Genomic DNA, 19,794 nt, shown 5'->3' on the forward strand with positions numbered 1-19,794 from the left:
AGAAAGGAAGCACAGTGAAAATATATACTGGGAACTCCAGTTCTGTGGGGTCTTACCACCCCCCACCCCCTCACCCCCCCCCAATTCGGCTGTGAGAAAATCTTTGTTGGTAATGATCAAAGAAGGAAGTAAGTGTGAGGAGCCAGGACAGACTACTGTTCCTACAGTGGGCTTCCTGCAGTGACAGAATAATGCAGTATTTTTTTGTATTGATCTTGCTACAATAAATAAAGAAATGTGTACAGCCACATGAATGGATTTGTTGGACAAATGCTTTAGAAGACTTATTGAATTTAGTGATAAAGAAGTGTTACTGCAGTATTAACACTGTGTACTGTTGTGAGATACTGGTAATAAAGAACATGTTTCTATGCCTAAAATGCAGATTATAATATTGTTAATGTGATAGACCACTAGGAGGACTAAAATACAACTGGAATTCATGCAGACACACTATAGAGCTAATATGCATTCATTTTTTGAATGATCAAAGATGAAACAAATAGGAAATCTGGATAAAAACACAGAATAGAGCAGTTCCCACAGCCTGCCAGTGAATGGATAATTTGAAAGGTGTGGCTGAAAATGAATGGACATTTGATATTTACTAGAATTAAAAACAATAATCTTTAAAATGTTGATTTCTCATCAGCTATTTTAGATTATTCAGGATTCCAATACTTGTCAGAATGGAATAAAAAGTTCCCCTGCGTGCAGACACTGGTAAGAGCCCTGTATGGGCAGCAGGACTGCTAAAGGTGGTACAGGTCTGCTCATGGAAAACTCTGCAGGATCAGAATGTGAATTTGCTTCTGACATTCTGAAAATTCCTCAGCAGAGAGGTGATGTGTTTGTGGTTCACCCTCGCAATGCAAGATCCCATCTTGAATAAGCATACTTGATGAGAATATTAGCTGATAATGACTATTTGCTTAGCACTGCTATGGGACCTTCAAAGCCCTCAAAGCAGCCTGCCAACAGGACGGGATTAGATTCTAAATGCAGCTGAAGGGTATTATTTATATGCTTTATTTAAAAATGGGGAATTTAATAGCAAGAGAGGTTTAGCAATTTGGACAGCCAGCCAGCACATCATCCTGCTCTCCACAGTCCTGCATTCTTAACTGGTAAGCTTTTTCTCACTATTTGAAAATTTAATTTTTCTTTCCAGGCAAAAAACTCTCCATGGAAAGAAAGAAGCCTGTATCGTTCTCACTGGAGAGCATCTGAAATGCTCTTCAACTTACAGGACCTGGCATTTTATCCAGTGTATGCGGTAGTTAATCAAATGTTTTGCACTGACTTCAGTAGACTTTGGATCAGACTCTTGATGCATTAGAGAGATAAATTATTTAACTTACTGAGTTCCCCTAGAAACAAAATATTGAGCTGCAAACAAAGCTAACAAACACCAAATGGGATACCATCTGCTGCAATGAACAGAACATGACCAGTTTCTCCCATGCTTGAGATTCTTCCAAAATACAATCTGAAATAGGTTTGTTAAACTCCCAACTGTCTCACAAAATTGGCTTAGCACAGGTTAGCAAATGCTAATGCCACCAGTAACAGCAAGACAGACTCTGATGTATCAGTTGGAGTTGTCTATAATTTGTTTTTTGTTGGACTGCCCTTTGTAAAAGCTCATGGGGTTTCTGCTATCCAGAGCCTATGGAGTCTGTGGAGAGGTTTTTGTTCATGTCCTGTGTCCTATGGTCTGGGGAGAGAGTAGCTTCTGCCCCTCAGTAAATCTGAATGGTAATTACCTCTATAACATATTCATAAATCTGGAGTCTTCTATTCTTTCACATCCAGACTCCATGCCCTACAACCTTCTGGAGGAACAGGATATGGAGGCAAAAGAAGCTCTATCTCTCACAGGACTGGCAGGAGACACCTGAAATTCCAACTGCAGAGCATTCTCTACATAGTATTGACATTTTTGGCTGTGGCGGAGAGCGTGTGGGTTCCCAAACACTTTCACAGGGACAGAAGGACACTGCTGAGCTAAATGCAGGGCATATGATGCTAGTGGGTGCCATCTACATTAGCCCCCTTTCCATGTGAGAAACCTACTAACTGGGCAAGCAAGTAGTTTTATGTAACATAAAGAAAAATCCCCAACATTATTTGCCTTGCAGAACAAGGTAAGAAGATAAATATCTTTATATGTAGATGTCCTACATACCCAGTGTCACCACTACAAGTGAGGAAACTACCATGAGTAAACAGAATCTCCAGACTATTCAGTCATTAGCAGTTAATCAGAAAGGCTGCAGCTCTCTACACTATGACACTTTTTTAGACAATGACTGCTGTTCCTCGCCTTGCTCTGCTGCCTCTGTTTTGATCACTGTGCTACTAATGGTGTCAAAATACAGATTTCATGTTTTTACAATGGATTTTACTTCTAGAAATGTTATTTTATAGATGCTGAATTCTCTGGTACCCTGGGTTACAGGGGTTCTCAGAATACGAAAAGAAAGGATGATGTTCCAGTAATAATAAAAACATTCTGTAAAAATTACACATATTAAACCTTTAGTATTTAGCTGTTCAAACACTAATTATATGGAAAATGCAATAAAGAAATGGGTTTAAAATACAAAGACCTTCATTATGGTATTATGGAGCACCTCTCCTATGAGGACAGACTGAAGGGAGTTGGGGCTGTTCAGTCTGGAGAAGAGAAGGCTCCGAGGTGACCTAATTGTGGCCTTCCAGTATCTGAAGGGGGCCTACAAGAAGGCTGGGGAGGGACTTCTCAGGATATCAGGTAGTGATAGGACTAGGGGGAATGGAATGAAGCTGGAGGTGGGGAGATTCAGGCTGGAGGTGAGGAGGAAGTTCTTCACCATGAGAGTGGTGAAGCCCTGGAATGGGTTGTCCAGGGAGGTGGTTGAGGCCCCGTCCCTGGAGGTGTTTAAGAGCAGGCTGGATGAGGCTCTGTCCAGCCTGATCTAGTGTGGGGTGTCCCTGCCCATGGCAGGGGGATTGGAACTAGATGATCCTTGTGGTCCCTTCCAACCCTGACTGATACTATGATTACCTTAGCTGTAATGTTGTAGGAGCAGATTGAAAAATACACAGTATTTCACCCTCCTTTTAACTTAAGGGAAAATGTCTGCTGATGTTCTGTGACACTGCCCACAGAGCGTACGTACAGAAACAGGATGCTACAGACCACATTTCTGCCAGATAGAGGTAGAAATCTAAACCAATTTTCAAGCACCTATTTAAAACCATGATTGTCACAGGATCCAGTTACATGAATCTGTCAGAGACATCAGCAAAAGCTGCAGATTTCTAGCACTTTTGAAAACTGGGCAGCTGAAGCATCTAAATATGAATTTAGGCACAACCATTAGGAAATGAAGCTTGAAAAAAGCTGGCCTGTATTTTAACTTGATTGGGGACCACAAACAACACTCTCCAGTTAGGCTATGCATGGCAAAATCATTCTTGCAACAGCAATCAGGAAGTGTGTGCTGGCTGCTTAGCTACTTGTGTTCCTTGGTTTCAGGCATTGTCTGAAAAACTCTTACATTCCAAATCTGCTTTGCACCTTAGTTCATGTGTTATCAACAGTTATCCCACTCCAGTAACTTTTCTGTGGATACAATGTCTTGGTAAAATTTAGATGCTCCTGTTATAAGAAATACCACTGCATGGTTAACATTTTAATTTTCTACTGTTCAGCAACATAATATATTCATATTTAATTCTTCATTCCCACCCACTTCTGCTCTACTCTTCATCCACCCAAATCCATCTGAGGTCTTGTTTCACAGTGTGCTTTGCTGAGCATTCAATAGCCCATAGGATATCTGCATATGTAATAGGATGGCAGAAAAAGCACTTTTAAATGTTTGGCAATGATTCAGACAGTTCTTCAAATAATCACTTGGGGTTTTATTTGCTGAGAATAACACCAGAGTAGTTAAGGGAAGTTCTTAAGGTCTGCAGCTTTTTATAGGATGTAAAAGTTTTAGTGACCTCTATTAATGATCAGGCAAAGAATGGAGTAATCCAGAGCAGGCAGCACTAATGGGAGAGGAACTATCAGGATGTGCCTCAGTTACTGAAGGGCAGTTCAGGCTGGGAAGATTCTGCCATGTGCTGTGCAAACTTATATCACTCTTCTTGGCCTTTGTGAAAGATAATTAGACATCTTACAAACCTCCCCAACTTCCCCATGTCACTTATTGCTAATAAGTCTGCTAAACCCATCATTTGTCTTTCCTGCCACACACAAATATTACTTTCCATTAAAATAATATGGGTGCTGCGCAAGGTATGGAATTCATGTGCCAGGGCATGAAAATAAAGTAAGAAATAGAACATTTCCCTTTAGGACTTGCTACAGAGTGTCTGAGTTCACCAAAAAAAGATAAAAATAATATTAGTTAACATTTTCCTTGACGATTTAGACAATTTGTGTGTCGTATTGCACAAAATCCAGCGCACCGTCTCATTTGAGTAACAGGTGAATCACTTTGGGGAGATGAAAACAGCTCGTGAAAAAAACTATAAACACCTGCAAATTATGTTAATATGAATTTTTGCTGCTGTTTAACATACATACTCTTTTCAAAGAGTATGTTATTCAGGATGTTATTGCCTGTATATAGATGAAAAGAAAAAGCCTCCTCCTCAGTGTGCTGCCAGAGTTCCTGCTACCATCACCACTGTAACTCATTCCTCACGTACTCTGCTCAGAATGGAGCTCTCATGTAAAAGATCAGCCATTTCCTACCCGGCCTTGCATGATGTTTGAGTGCTTTATGCAAAACATATCACTGTTATAGATGGGGAAGGCAAGTTTCAGCTGGAAAAACAATTCACAAAAATATCACAGCATTATTCATCTCATTTAACTCTGCTAATCAAATGCTCTTCTTGGAGTAAAAATATTTCCCAGCCTCAGAAAACAAACAGCTCACTGAGTACCTCTCTGCCCTACTGCTCCTATCTTGATTGAATCAATCCAATGTTTACTGTATCCAATTTATTTCTTAGCCTTTTCTTTTATTACTAATATAATTTCTACCATTACGACACTTACCCTATCGCACAAGCTTACTAATATTTATCATTTGGTGCTGCTAATGTGCCCTGAATTCCATTTTGATCTACAGTATTATTAAAATATTCCAATTCAACACAGAGGAAAAATGAAACCTAAAGCTTTCTTTCCAAAGATGAAGGACCGAAGAGCTTCCAGTTACAAATGGCAGAAATGTTACTGCACTGTGGGGCATGCTGCAAATCACAGCAGCTCCACCTGTCAAACCTGTGAAAACCAGCTCAGAACATTTTTCTCTCGGGGAAAGTACTAGCAAATGACACTTTTACTCAATATGTACTTTCGGTTCTTATTAGGCTAAAGGATCTACCTACTTAAATCTGAGAGCCAGGGCCTATTAAATCCTTATGTAATCTTCAGTTATACAGGAAAATACCCATGATAGTGCTCAGGGTGTATCTGCAAGGCACAGCACAGTGTGATGCAAGGTATCAGTAAGCAAGCTGGGTGAGCTGCGAACAAATGCAATGGGGTCTCATCCACACTCTGCTTACTTCAGCTACTCAGCCCTGCTGAGAGATGGCCTGGAGTAACCAGGCCATAAGGAGCTGTGCTAGCTCTGTGCCCAAGCAGGCTCACTGTAAATTAGCTCTGCACAGTTCTGCATTGCTCTGGGCACTTGTACACAAGTGCTTTTGGACCATTCCTCCAGGGACTACAGCAAACAAGCTGCAGGACTTTTTGTGACATCTGGGCCAATGTGTAAAGTGGCTATGCAGCTGAAAAGACAAGGTTCTCACTGTAATTTGAAATTACTTGCTGAGATGGTGGGATATGGGGTTTCTGCTCCACTGATCAAGTTTTTTCACTGAAAAAAGGCAAAGTTCTTCCCTCCTTACAGTGCCAAAGGGGTTATATTCAGTAAGAACATCACTCCACCTGTGGCCACAGGACAGCTCAGCATGTTGCCTTAAATCAGGCAAGCCCACACATCTGCATCTGGCACTCCACAAACCCCACAGGCACACTTTACTGGGTGCTGTGAGTTATTTGGGGATTTAGTGTTAAATGACATAGGCACTAGAACTGCACCTACATGCCAGTAACGCTTCAAGTCCTTCACTTCCCTCCCATAGCTACAGCTTTTCACTTCCTCCGCGTCTTCTCTCAGACTCACATCCAAACTATTCTCCTGTTAGCCTTGCACACCATGTGTTTTAAATGCCACACAGCCTGCTGTACCATGCCAAAAACTTTCTATCCCCCACCAATATCCAAATATTCTTTTAAAACTCTGTGCTTAAAGATATTTGAATTAAAATGTTGCCGCCTACCCGTTGCCATAAATACACTAACCAAACATAAAATAGAGAGCTGGAGGGCTAGTTGCAACGGGATTTGGTGGCACAGCACTAGCACTACTGAGTCCATTATTGAGAGAAGCAGAACTGCATCAGCAGATAACAGCTTCCTCTTCTTTTTTCTGTTTTTTTTTCAGGGTCTACTTTTCCTAAACCCCTTGCATACCATTAAAAAAGTTATTCTTCCTGGTGGACCCTGCCTTCCAAATGTCATTTTGCCTTGCCAAACCCTTTAAAAAAACTTTAAAAAAGTTATGGAGAATATTATCATCCTCCTTGCTGAGCCACTCTCCATTGCATGATTTTCCACTAACACTCTCAGCAGCACAAGAAGTCCCAGTTGTTTCACCTAGAAGGCACAGGGAGAGAAATGAGTCTCTCTAACTGCAGCTTTTTATTGTTGCCAAGCTAGCTCCTCAGGCTAACTGTAAGAATGTTCTTCCACACTACTCAACGTTTCTTTTAAGTGATACACGTCAAGTGAGACTTTAGTCCCAAGAGACTGCCTGGCAGTCTTAAAATTGCTTGTTTTGCTGTCTCTTCACTTTACTTTTTGGAGGCAACTTTGACGGCAAGATACTAGCAACAGTAAGACCTGATTAGGAATATAAAGCTTGGCAGCAGATCTTAAAATGTGAATTTGCCCTATGGAAGGGGAAAAAACATGCAGAGATGTGGGATTTATTGATGTCTCGAGACATTCTAGCCTATTTCTAATTTCACATTTCCCCACATGAGTTGAATCAGACTTGAGGCTAGAAGAAATATTTTTAATTCTATACTCCTCCCCTGGGTGGCCTGGCAAAAATCTGTTTTCTTATCAGATCATGCTCCTGTGGTTTTTGTCACTTATGTTGTCAAATACTCCTATAAAACTCCCCTGACAACAGATCTTACATCAACTTGTGTAATTACTCAGACAACCTCTGCTTTGACAGAACAAGTATTGCATCATTCATCTGAGCATCAAACCCCTTTGATTAAATGGAAAGGAAATCTCACAGCCCGAAGCCTGTCAGTGGGTGAATTCTGTTGAGAGAATTTTGACAAATGGAAGTGTGTGTAGCTTACAGACCCTTGTACTTGCCATGCTTGTGGAACGGGGTGGTGGCTATGCAGTCCACGTCCAGTAAGGCCTATGTGAGAGCTCTGTGACTGCCCATGATGCTGGCAGACAGACACAACCTTGCCCAGCAGCAGCAGCTCCAGAGACAGAGGTCCAAGGCAGCTCCAAGCACCACGCATGAGGCAAGTGAGCTTGGGAGCAGCCTAGCTCTTGCTGGGCCACTTCAGAGATGCTGTGACTGGACTGTACTGTGATCCCAGAGGGTACATCTGTGTGGCTTTACACCACGGTCAGACTTTGGGTTTGGGTCCTAGCCAATTTGAGTGAGGTGCTCAGAACATGCTCCCTGTCTTTGGGTGAGGTAGTTCACTCTGCTTTCAAAACAGAGGTGCTCAGAGGTGCTAGATTGATATATGAGTCATCTGGAGGAGACTACATTCCCATTGTAATACTGCCCTTAATGAAACTATTGCTGGAACTTCTGTATACATCCTGTTTTAACATAATGTGAGTTTGAAGAGCTAATACAAAAGCCTAAATATAGTAAACATTACTTTCAGTTTTTGTCACAGGAGGATGAAAAGGATATCTGATTCTGACCAAATTAGAATGTCTGCTTCTAGGCTAGCATCACCTAATGTTTACATTAACAGACCACCTCTCTAAACAAATGCAATGATTTGATATACTAATTCCTTACATGAAAGAAAAGCATTTATCTTAAAACACAGAAGCCAGGCCAGTGAGTCTGCAGACTTACTCCCCATTGAAAAATTGTACCTCTTAGGCTCATCAAATTGAGGAAAGGAAATATATATGATTTTTTTCTCACCTCACCATCTTCATGTCTTTAGCCTGGCAAAGACAATATCAAAGATGAGGTGAGGTTTCTGTGCTTGATACACAGTAAATTGAATTATACAATCAGTACACAGAAATACATAACTAATTCCAGGATATGATCCAGCCCATCTAGATATTTCCTCCATTGACAAGGGGCCACTTTTATACTTTCTAGTGTAATAATTTGTAAGAGTTGCTTCAAATCCTATATTTGCAGTGACACATAGTTTGTACACAACAAGCTAAGGCTTAGGTCACCTAAACCATTTGCTGTTTTCTTTTCGGATGTAACATGAGATAGATGTTGCTGTCTCCAACTGACAGTGAAACCAGGCAGCTAATTCAAGTATCACCTGGTGCTTCCCTAGATGCAGGAACTCTTGTTACTATGCAAGTAAAAGCAAGGTAATTGTTTAATGCTTACCTGAGGGTGCACTGAGATGAACATTCGCTCTCTAAAACATAAATGGTAGCCACAACAGCAACTTTTTACTAATTCCCCACAGAGAGAAGCCTGGGGCAATGTTCATCTTGCTATCTTTAGTTGAAAATTTGTTACTCAGTGTAGGATGGCCTCCCTTTCTCTGGTCAAGACAAGGAAGCAAGTGATTCTGAAGGTCAGTACCTCCTTCCCACATTAACCACTTAGAATGCAGCTCTTCCTAACTGCTAATCGAACCCAAATCATTATCTTAGGCTTTTTCACATGTGATAAGCAGAATCCCTCCCTAAGTATGTCTCATAATATATATGTATATATAAAATGGTTCTCTGTGAGAGCAGAGTGCACACCCTCTCTCTGAAACTACTTCAGGGACTTAAACAGAGTCACTTTTAAGAGAGGCCCCCATTTAAAAGCCTAAGAGCTTCTCTCAGAGCAAATAAGGCACCTTCAGGAAGTGACTCAGATAATGCAAATCAGGCACATAAACTTTGCTGGTACATTCTCCAAGAGCTGCCTAAATAGGTGGGTGAACAGTGCAAAGTGCTCAGTGTGCTGCTAATTCATACCCTAGCTCAAGACTGACTGATCTCTGTAGGAGACAAGACACAAGCAGAAGCAGCTCATGTTTTTCTATTCCCCTTACTCTTGTTTAGTGTAGCCTGCAGAGGTGTCTAGGCTGCTTTAACTATTGCTGTAATTCAGGAATGCTGGAACATCTTCTGCAGTAGCATTTAATGCTCTGGGATCCTTGAGGACAGCAAGTGTTGTGCAATTACCAAACTTTCTTATTCTTGTTTCTAGTCCCTTCGTGGCTATTTCCCCATGCTAATACGCTACATTAGAAGGCTTGTGAGCACAGTGAGTCAATCATACGGCATTAACTCCCAATCAGCTTACTCAGCTGTAAAAACCCTTGCGTTTATCTGGGAATGCCGCCACATCAGTCCCATTTGTAAGTGCAGCCAAAACAGTGGCAAATTCTCTAATTTTTCCTTTCCCCTGTTTGCCAGCAAGCTCTAATATCTACTTGAATTACAAGACACGGTGATTTGAGCACTTGATCTCCATCATGAATCATCTGTACAACACATACAGACTGTGCTGTGTCGAATAAGAACATGACTTCACATTGCACACACAAGCCACTTTCGTTAAATGAGCCCCTAGTTAACTGCTAATGTAGTTAACGTTGTAACTGTGCCAGAAATGTCAGATTTCTCATGTATGTCATCACAACTGAGGTAAAACAAGAGGATTTAGAAACCTGTGATGAGTAACCATCCCCTCCATGAAGGATTTTTTCTTTAAAGTGCTCAAGTCATGCCTTGAAATACAAGCAAGCCTTGATGGAGACTCAAATGGGTAATACATAGGCACAAAAGACAGCAAGAAGGGCTGTATTCTAGAAAAAGAAAAGTATGTGATGGATGGCTAAGGACAGAGAATAAAACATGCTTTTCAAGATGCTTTGAGATTTTAAGCATGATAAATAATAAAATCTTTGACCAATTCAGTTACTTCTGAAAAGGAACAACAAAGACAGTAAAATGTCTTGTGTCAGTTCTCATTTGATCATAAAATAAGTTAATAAACAATGGGCCTGGGTGAGGTAACTCTATCTTGTTTTCCAAATTCTGGTAAGGCAAAAAATAAATCATGGAGCTTTTAAAGTCTAAGCAGTAAATTAATTCACATGTGAAATATTTTTTTTTCTTTGCAAAAATATGGTAGCAGTCATGACTTCAACAAACGCTTCAAGGCACAACCAGCCACTGCTACAATGAAGAGGAGCAGCTTTTTAATGCAGGCCTCACAGAAGGTTCACTGAACTGGTGTATCCCATTGGGTGACTGCAGTGGACTTTGGCTCAGGTGCTGCATGTGTTTTATTAAATCAGAAAAGTTTCTGTTTAATGAAAATGAATGCAATTGATACTTGTAAAAATTATAGTTTCTTGTTTTCAAAATCCTACATGAGTAAAATATACCGTGGATGTTACTTTAAGTGCAAGTTTTATGTCCATGATTCAATGTATTTTGTTCCTTTCTTTGAAACTCTGATTTGTTTTTCTTGTCCAAAGTTCTGCAGGGTAGAAAAGGATGACATGATTTCAGAATCTGTTTCCTAGGTCAGAATAAACGTAACATCAAACTGATCTGAGGGCCAAGAGAGTTCAACCAGAATGCAGTTTAAGACTTGGCAGATAAGAAACCGGAACAATGTGTAAAAGCCTTTTTTGATTCCCCAAACTGCCCATTCAGTGTCCCTTTATCATAGTAATTGCCTTTGGGTTGTTTCCCTTCTGGAACTCCTTCTGTGCAATAACTTTGGTGATAGCACTTGTTGTGTATATACTTTGGGGGTAATGCTGGTGAACATGTTTGGGGAGAAGATGACAATTCAAATGACAATAACTCTGGGGTAACAGAGCCTCCTGCCACAATGTCTCATTAGACCACCCAGTGTAAAACCACTGCTGTAACGTTGCTCTATACTCCAATTTAATTGGGCTGAGGGACTGATACATCACACTGCTCTTTAGGAAAGCAGCACAAACTCATTCTGCCCATCATGACGCTTAGTTGTTGGTTTGTTGTTCCCCCCGCCCCGATTTTTTTTGGCCACACCATTTGGGAAAAAATTCAAAGCACATAGCATTTCCTTTACAAAATGCCAAATATTCTGCATGAAAACTGCATTTCTTCCCCCACCCTACACAATTTATCTGGTTTTTTTTTAGAGTTGTTTGCCATCAGTGCTGCGATTTCTGGTGTTCCCCTTGGTTTTTTTCTGGGTAACGTTCCAGATCACACAGTTCTAATTTAAACAGACCGTGTCTCTTCTTGGGTTCGATAAATTGCAACTCAGAAGAATTTTCCATGCTGGTTCAAACAAGTTCAGGGCAACCTGCTTTTCATGGATACTGCTTCTCATTTGTCATTCTGAAAAGTTTAATGCTAATAGGCAAATCTCTGCTGCTTTATTGAGCTTTTGCTGTTCACTGAGAGGCAATGCTGTTTTGAGAGATATTTCAGATGCTCAAAAGGTAATCTCAAAAGCCCCCCATCCTAATGCCTGAAGAATGCTAGTGCTGAGTTATACATGTTGCCTCCTAGTTTAATGATGGGTTTTTACAAGGATCCTTAGGCTATTTCAGTGAGTTTTGTTTAAGTTTAGCTGCTGACTTGGCACGTTTCAGAGATGTCATATACAAGAAATGCATGAGAAGAATGAATTAAAAGTAGATGCAACTACTTTTCCACTTTCCTGTAGTGGAACCAAATCTAATTGCTCTGTTAATGGGAAAAGACAGCCTTTGGAAAGCAGAAGTATTTTTTATATACATTTTTACATATACACACACATACATACATACATAAGTTATCTCATCTGCATAATAAGCTATGAATTCCTAGATGTTCTAGATGAGGAACTGAGCGGATGCTCTAACTATTTTCCTTCATGTATCCTTTTTCATACTGTTCTTGCTATCTTTTTTTTTTCTTCCCAACTATGAAGACAAATTCTTTTTATTTGACTCAAATATTTTCAAGTTGAGTCACATTCCGAGTACTAGTGAAATTTAGTTGTTTGGGAAATGAAGCAGATACATATTTCAGGATTTTTCTTTGGAAGTTTGTGAGTCAATTTAATATTCAGTTAAGTGGGGCTTCCATGCCAGCAGAGTAGGAATAAACAGGGGCACTGCCAGCTTGTTCCACACATTCCTTCTGCACATTTGGCCCCAATTCCTGAAAGTTGTAAGACTCTTAACTTTGGTCACAGTTAATCACCTCTAAAGTTGTAACACACAGGGATTTCCCAGAGACAAAATACCAGAGTCTGGGAAGAGCTAAAAATTCTTTTTTGCTTATGAACAACAGCAGTATGCTAAAAAAGCATGCATTATTTTCTGCTACCACCTTTGTTTATACTGTAACATACCCAAAAAGTGCTGCATGCTACATACAGAAACAACAGAGCTTGTATTTAAAGAGAAGGGCTGGGAAAAGAGACTGAAAGTGGAGGCAAAATTATTACAATAGATCATGGCTGGCTGGCTCTATTTTCAAACAAACAGGCTACAGCAAAGGAGAGAACTGAACGTGTGAAGGATGAGAGAAGAAGGCATGAGAAAAGAGGAGGGAAAAAGCAGACTGAGAAGTTGCTTTCCAGGGTTCTTGAGAATGCATGATGTTTGGGTCAGCATTTTCAGAGAAAGAAACAGCAAGTGGATTCACATGAAGTGGAGAAAAATTTATCATTAAGATCCACCAAACAGATCAGGACTAATCTTTATCAAAATAATGTTTAAAGCCCTCAAATTAGGAGCTATTTCAAGAGACCAGATGATAGCTGTTTCACAGCGTTACTTCATTTGACCTTTCAGGAATACTACACTTCAGATGTTTAAGTCATTTACTACATGCTGTGCTGTACATATTACCTAACTATATGTGAAGAAGCAGCCTTAAAAGATATTTATATAGTTTACTGCTAGCTCCTCTCTAATGGTAGAGTGTTAGCGCTAGCCTGTCTCTACTTGTCAGTTTTGGACATCTAATTCTATGACAGGTGAGCATCAGAATGTAACACTCTTCTAAACATATTTTGATCTTTTCTCTTCCCCAGGTTGTGCTGTTCTATTCAGTTCTGCCTGGCTTTTGTAAACAGTCAACACACTGAGGAATGAATACAAGATAAATAAAAATAATAATGATGAAAATAATACAGAAATCACAGTAACTCACCCTTGAGCTCTCCTTGCCCTTGCTGTCTTTACTGGAAGCTCCACTCAGCTTCTCAATTAAACTGTAATGTGTTAATTGTTCAGGTCCATCCTCTCCAAAATGGCCATAGAGACTGTGTTGGTATAAATCCAAAATTGACATGGGATTCCCCAGAAACGACTTTCTCTGATTTTGTTTTTCCTGATCAGCTGTAAGTGATGTTAAAAATAACAGCATTATGGCATGTTTAATTGATGAAATGCACTCTACATAGATTGTAATGTAAGTTGACAATTTTAAAATGTATTTCAAATGGTTTAAGGTAGCTGGAATTGAATGCAATATAAACATTAAAATACTAGTTGCTAACACTCCAATCAATGCATATACAGGGGTCTCTTCATACTTCAAGGTGAAGGAAATGGCATGAGACAGTCAGAATTTTCCTTTTTTATTTAATTATAGACAAGATTATTTGGGAGAAACATTTTACTTATTTGCTCTAAGGTTTTCTTCTCTCTCATGGTAGAAAGAGCATTCCTTTAACATGTCTTTCAGTTTATCTATATTTGATCATTCCTGCCTTTTCAGTACACTTTCAGCTAGTGAATACAACAGCATAAAAAATACATTAGTAAGGTAAGAAACAGGTCCTACCTATTTGTTATAAATCCTTCTGCAATAGAAGAACATGAGGAATAAAACCTGTTTCCAAAGACCAAGGCTGGAAACACACTCAGAAGGTGAAAATAAAACCAAAGAAATTTTTTCAGCTTCATGAAAATGCACAAGGCAGAGGCTTACATGAACATTAACTTCTTTTCTCACACATCCTGTTACACAAAATTCAACTCTGTGTTATAACACATAGCATTAGAAAAGCCTCTGCTTTCAGTGCTTCCGAGAGAATTGCCTCAGGATAAAACTTTCATGAAATGGGGAATCAAAACATTTTCATGGCTGGCATGGAAGAACCTGGAATATTTGGCTTATTCCCTGCTATTCTATTGACCTTCTCCATAACATTGGGCAGTGCAATGAAGTATCATTGACTTTTAATAGCTTTTGCATTGTGCATTCAATTTCTCTGTTCCCTGCTCGTAACTGGAAAATGAACATCACACCAGCATCGTAATTGTGCAACCAGTGAAAGTTCATTAATGTTTTGGGGACTCATCTAATATATGTAATTGTGTACACATACAGTAATATTCTCTATGGATTAGTTTGCTGCAGCCCCTGTCTTAGCATCATGAGCTTAGATCGCTTGTGGTTATAAAGAAGCTAAGATCTTTGAATGCAAATGTGGTGGGTTGAAGTTTCCCCCCTCAACATTAAACATAAAACCACCACAGCAGAGTGGAATAAAATAGGGTTATTAATACCGTGTGAGAACTGCATTTACAGAGAACAAGACAGAAATCCTGACCATAAGGAATGAACACAGCAGAAACAGTTTTGCAGTAACACTTTATAATTTTCTTTTCTATTTGTCTCAGTCACAATTATGAATTTGAGTTCTGTTACCAGCCCAAAAGTTAGGCATGTACACAAAAGTAATGATTTGCTATGCAAAATGGTGACTTCAAGTCATGCCTAGGTATCATTAAACTTGGAGTATGCTGCCATTAAATGCAAATGTTTACATACAGTAAAATCCTTTCCTTGCAAATTGTGATCAATACAATAAAAAATGCTTATCTACCTTTTTAACAAAACACATCTTTCTTGGTTTAGAACATGACTTGTAAAAAGCAAAATTCGTAAGATTAATTGTTTATGTGCTGATTTAAAGGACTCAAAACATTTCATACAGATCCAAAATGTAAACTTACAGAGGTAATGTAAATAAAGGGTCCTACTCTGATCTCTCTAGTGGAATCACAAAAAAATGGATTAGCTCTGAAAATGTCAAATGTTTAAGTCCAACTCCCAGCACACACAGAAGAGCACAGTATGTCTGTCAACAGGATCTAGCCATCCATGGCATTTTTAATGCATTCATCACTGCGGCATCTACTGTAGGTGCTAATCTCCGCTAGGTCAAGCTCACTGCTGTGTAGAGGGTCAGCACAAATCCTATGAATCACTGAAGTACTGCTTAAGCTCTCAGGGCTTCAGTGGTGCTGAGACCTTGCACTGGCCTTTGCACTCGCCAGAATTTATCTCCTGCAGGGAAGCTGTTGGCAAGGATATGAGCCACGCTCTCCTCCCTCTCCCAGAGGGCACACGTCTGCAATGAAAGGTGGCTTGCTGCACGGCAAGCTGGTGGTCAAAACAAGACAGCAATTTCTTGGGTTATTAAACACAGAGAAAACTATTATCTCAAGAACTTAATGGGTTTTTATCTAGTAGAATTCAGCAAATTCCAAATTGCCACCAATTCTCACAGAAAGGGTTGATATTTCAAAATGGCAATACAGAGTGGACAATGGGAGAGGCACCATAACCAATGGCACTTCAATACAGAGGCTGGAAAACTATGGCCTTGATCATTGCATATTTCAAGTGGCTAACATGATTAAAAAGAAAAAAAGGGAAGCTGTCTTTATAGTCACCTTTTAAATTTTGTAATAATGCAACAGAAGGCTTCTTTTTACTTACACAGCAGGGATGTATGCATAAAAATCTATAAGCTAAGCCTTTGCCAGCAAAAACTGTGGAAGAGAGGAGAAAAAGATCCACACATAGAACAAAAGGCAGAAATTTATAAAAAGTTAATGGAAAATATGAAGTAAAATCTGGGGGTTAGAAAGAGAAAACTAGACAGAAAGTTCAATGAAGGACACTATCTGCTGCTGAGTCAGAGTGGAGATGAGGGATATACATGGTTATGTACGAATTTTCAATTACCTTGTTTGTTGTTCTTTGTAAACTCTACAAAAGTCTCCTCTGCAGTTCTAAAATAATTTGATTCATACTCTGGCTCCAGCTCAGTGTCACTGCTGCTCGCAGAGTAAGTACACACTCTCAGAGCTCTGTCCTGCAATAATAAGGGTAATGTAATTATTCAGGTGATGCATATATATCAAAATAATGCCAAAGATGGAATTAGCAGTGGAACATTTTATATTCATCACACAGCAAAAATGGATAGTTCAGCTGGAAAAACCTTCTGCATTGCCAGTTTTACTAACCATCCCTCCTTCAAGCAGTAACAATCAGTCTGACCTAGGGGGGAAATAACACATTTTGGCCCTAGGAAGCCTGCTGATTTAGTTTGGCAGAAACATTTCAGATTTTACTCCCCCCCCCCCCCCCATTTTCTTCTGTTCCTCACTGTAATACTGTTTCCAAATCTACCAAGTTCATCCACCATGTTCAACTTTAAAACATCTGAAGTATTTAGAATAAACTTTATTTAGAATAAACCAAACCAGGTTGGAAGAGACCTTCAAGATCATCGCATCCAACCCATCAACCAATCCAACCCACCCAAACAGTATGTTTAATCCAGCATATTTGTAACATGCAGGGCTGTCAGAAAACAAATGGTTTGCTGCAAGCAGCTCTGGAGACTGTTAGGATGGCTAGTAGACAATTCTTAAGCTTTCTACACCAGTAAGGCCTAAATTATTCCTAAATTCCTGTCCCTTGTCCTGCCATTTACATTACAGTACTGGAGAGCCCTTGGTTTCCAGCTAATTCCTATCCCATCTCTTTTCAGGAAGCAACACTAAGGATTTTCTTTTGGGAATAAAGAGATGAATGCTGACAGCTCTGGAGAGCTTCTAACCATGGAAGACATAAAAGTGTAAACCTTTCATGAGCAGCAGCCCTGAATAAAACCCACAAAATGAGTATGGAGAAGCTAAGCCTCACGCTGCTCAGTTAATGGCATCTACAGGTAAAAACACCACCTGCTACCACTGACCTCCTGACTGTTAGGCAGACTAATTAGCAGTAACACATGTAATGTGTTAAGATGGTTTTGGGACTAGAGGTCGTTAGTCATCACTGGCTCAAGGTGAAGACCGCACTGATGCCATTGGTACTTGGAAGCCAGCATTATTGCACTGCAGAGGGTTCACTACCAGTTTGCCAGTGACATGCAAGTACATTTATCTTTCTGTTTCTGTTATGTGCCAGGTAAAAACGTGAGATATTCCAATTGGTAAAATCATTGATAAAGCAGACATGCAAACAAATTATGCAACAAAATGTTTTTAGCCTCTTGTAATGTAAGGTTTATCAGCTAGTAGTGTCTGACAATTTCCTTGCTTAACACTCTCTTTTTCACATGAAGTTTTTTTCTCTGTTTGCTAACCTGCTGACCCTGCAGTTCTTGTGGGACTTGCCAGCCTGGCATTCCTGAATCTGTAACTTGACAACATCAGCAGGAGCTTTTACACCGGTCTGTGAATTTACCTGTTTGTTCTTTTTGCAGTTCTCATGAAAAGACTGAAGAACAAACAGATGATTGTAGGGATTAACCCAATCCCACACAGAAACATGTAAGAATATTTCCCTTTCACCATACTTTCACAGCACATCTGCTCAAATGCTCATACTACAGAGCCAGACAGACAAGGAAACCTAGGCCCGAGGGAAAAAATGAGATCCAAATCTACTGGAAAGCAAACAAATAAGATCAAGTTTCTTACAGAGAGAAACAGGGTAGGAGGTCTCCATTTCCTTGTCTATAAAACGCCTGTGAGGATTGTAATTAAAACATGTTTGTAAACTATGGGGACAAAATACCTTTGGGTGCTGTATTATAATTATAAATGAGATTGCAAATGTAGGGCATGGAAGTAGATGTAGCTGCCAGATTGCTAGTTATTCTTCCTGCTATATTAAAAACACTCAACATTTCTAATTCTGTACACCACGGCATATATCTCATTTGACAGATGACACTTCACTTTACCTTTGCTTTAGTAGTTTTCTTGGTTGTCCACTCTGGAAGAACTTTTCTGTTTTCCACAGTTTCTTCAGTATGCTCTAATGAGGCAGAGGTCACGGAGCTTGGTACTTGTTCCCTTTGCTTTGCAAGGTTAAGTATTCCTGAATTAAGAGAGACATTATTTAAATTGGAGGTCTCATCAGCATCCTCGTGGCAGTGTTTCAATTATAACTCAGTAAAAACGGGGACAAGTCGTGACACTTTCATGATGTCAAATAATACCTTACTACTCAAAGGCACAACTTACTAACTTACTGGAATAATTCTCACAACTACAATAGCAGAATTTGATCCAAAGCTCTTTCCAGTTAACAAAAGAAGAGGAAGGAATAGATTTAAATCCCTCTAATAGTTTTAATGTATATACTCTTTCACATAAGAAACAGCATTCAATAACTACTTTTAGGCATTCTAGGATCTGCTTTGCTCTTTTATGTTCTTGGAGAAAGAACAGGCTGTTAACATAAATATAATTGCAAGCACCTTTCTAGCAGAAATTCTCAGCTAGCCTTTTTATTTGCTATATATGCACTATGCAAAATCATAACACCAAAGAATGTATGTGGTGCATTTGATATAAATTGATTGTAATTTGGATGAGAAAGTGAGGGAGAGTGAAGAATGGAATGAAAATACTCTAGTCAGGAATGAGTTGACCCCACCATCTGATGTATACTACTTTTTTAACATCTCTTCATGACAATTTAATTAAGATACAAACCTTACAAGGTTGGTGCAGTGAATATTAGCATTAAAAGCAGAACAATCTTACTGCTACTGACTTCTTATGAAGCAACTCAATGCTTGCTGTTTCTGTTCAATTTGTTATAATGACAGTGTTTAATCATGGACTCGACTCTATAGCACACTGCTGAATTGAGGTCACACATGTGCCTGTTCAAGCATGTAGCATATAATCTATAACTAAGATTTTTCTTCTGAATCCTTCTTAGCTGTACCATTAATTAACAGTATTTCTATTAAAAAAAACCAAACAACTAAGCATTAAAATATCTTTTATTTAGCTTTGATCTGAAATGAGTAGAGGAGTCTGCAATGAAGCATGCAATGTGTGTTTGCAGTCTATTTTACCATTACAATACTGCACTGTGAATATTGGTAAATCAAGTAAGTTCTAGGATGTTTAATTAGAATTCTTCTGTTATGCACCTTATGAACATAGAGGCTTCTTTCCTCCTAGGCTCAATTTTAAGTTGGGTCTCTTACTACAAGAAAGGGGTTGGAGTGTGCCCAAAGAAGCGTGAAAAAGCTGGTGAAGGGTCTTATGAGGACCACCTGAGGGAAGTGAGATTGTTCAACCTGGAGAAAAGGAGGCTCAAGGGAGACCTTCTCACTCTACAACTACTTGAAAAGAGGCTGTAGTAAAGGTGGGGGTTGTCTCTCAAGTAACACACAG

General features: G+C 39.5%; 1 protein-coding gene across 5 annotated transcripts in view; it reads right to left on the reverse strand.

Annotated features, from left to right (window-relative positions):
- NCKAP5 (NCK associated protein 5) overlaps window positions 1-19,794 on the reverse strand; it is a 531,557-nt gene that overhangs the window by 14,323 nt on the left and 497,440 nt on the right. For all 5 annotated transcript variants that reach the window (XM_068139093.1, XM_068139094.1, XM_068139096.1 and 2 more), the window contains 3 exons: window positions 18,342-18,478; window positions 16,325-16,454; window positions 13,493-13,680 (listed from right to left, as the gene is read on the reverse strand). In XM_068139093.1, coding sequence (XP_067995194.1) covers window positions 13,493-13,680; window positions 16,325-16,454; window positions 18,342-18,478 — 455 coding nt within the window. The remainder of the gene's footprint in view (window positions 1-13,492; window positions 13,681-16,324; window positions 16,455-18,341; window positions 18,479-19,794) is intronic.

The sequence above is a fragment of the Melanerpes formicivorus genome, unplaced genomic scaffold (assembly GCF_026170545.1).
Source record: "Melanerpes formicivorus ecotype bairdi unplaced genomic scaffold, bMelFor1.0.p_v2 SCAF_5, whole genome shotgun sequence".
Lineage (NCBI taxonomy): Eukaryota > Metazoa > Chordata > Aves > Piciformes > Picidae > Melanerpes > Melanerpes formicivorus.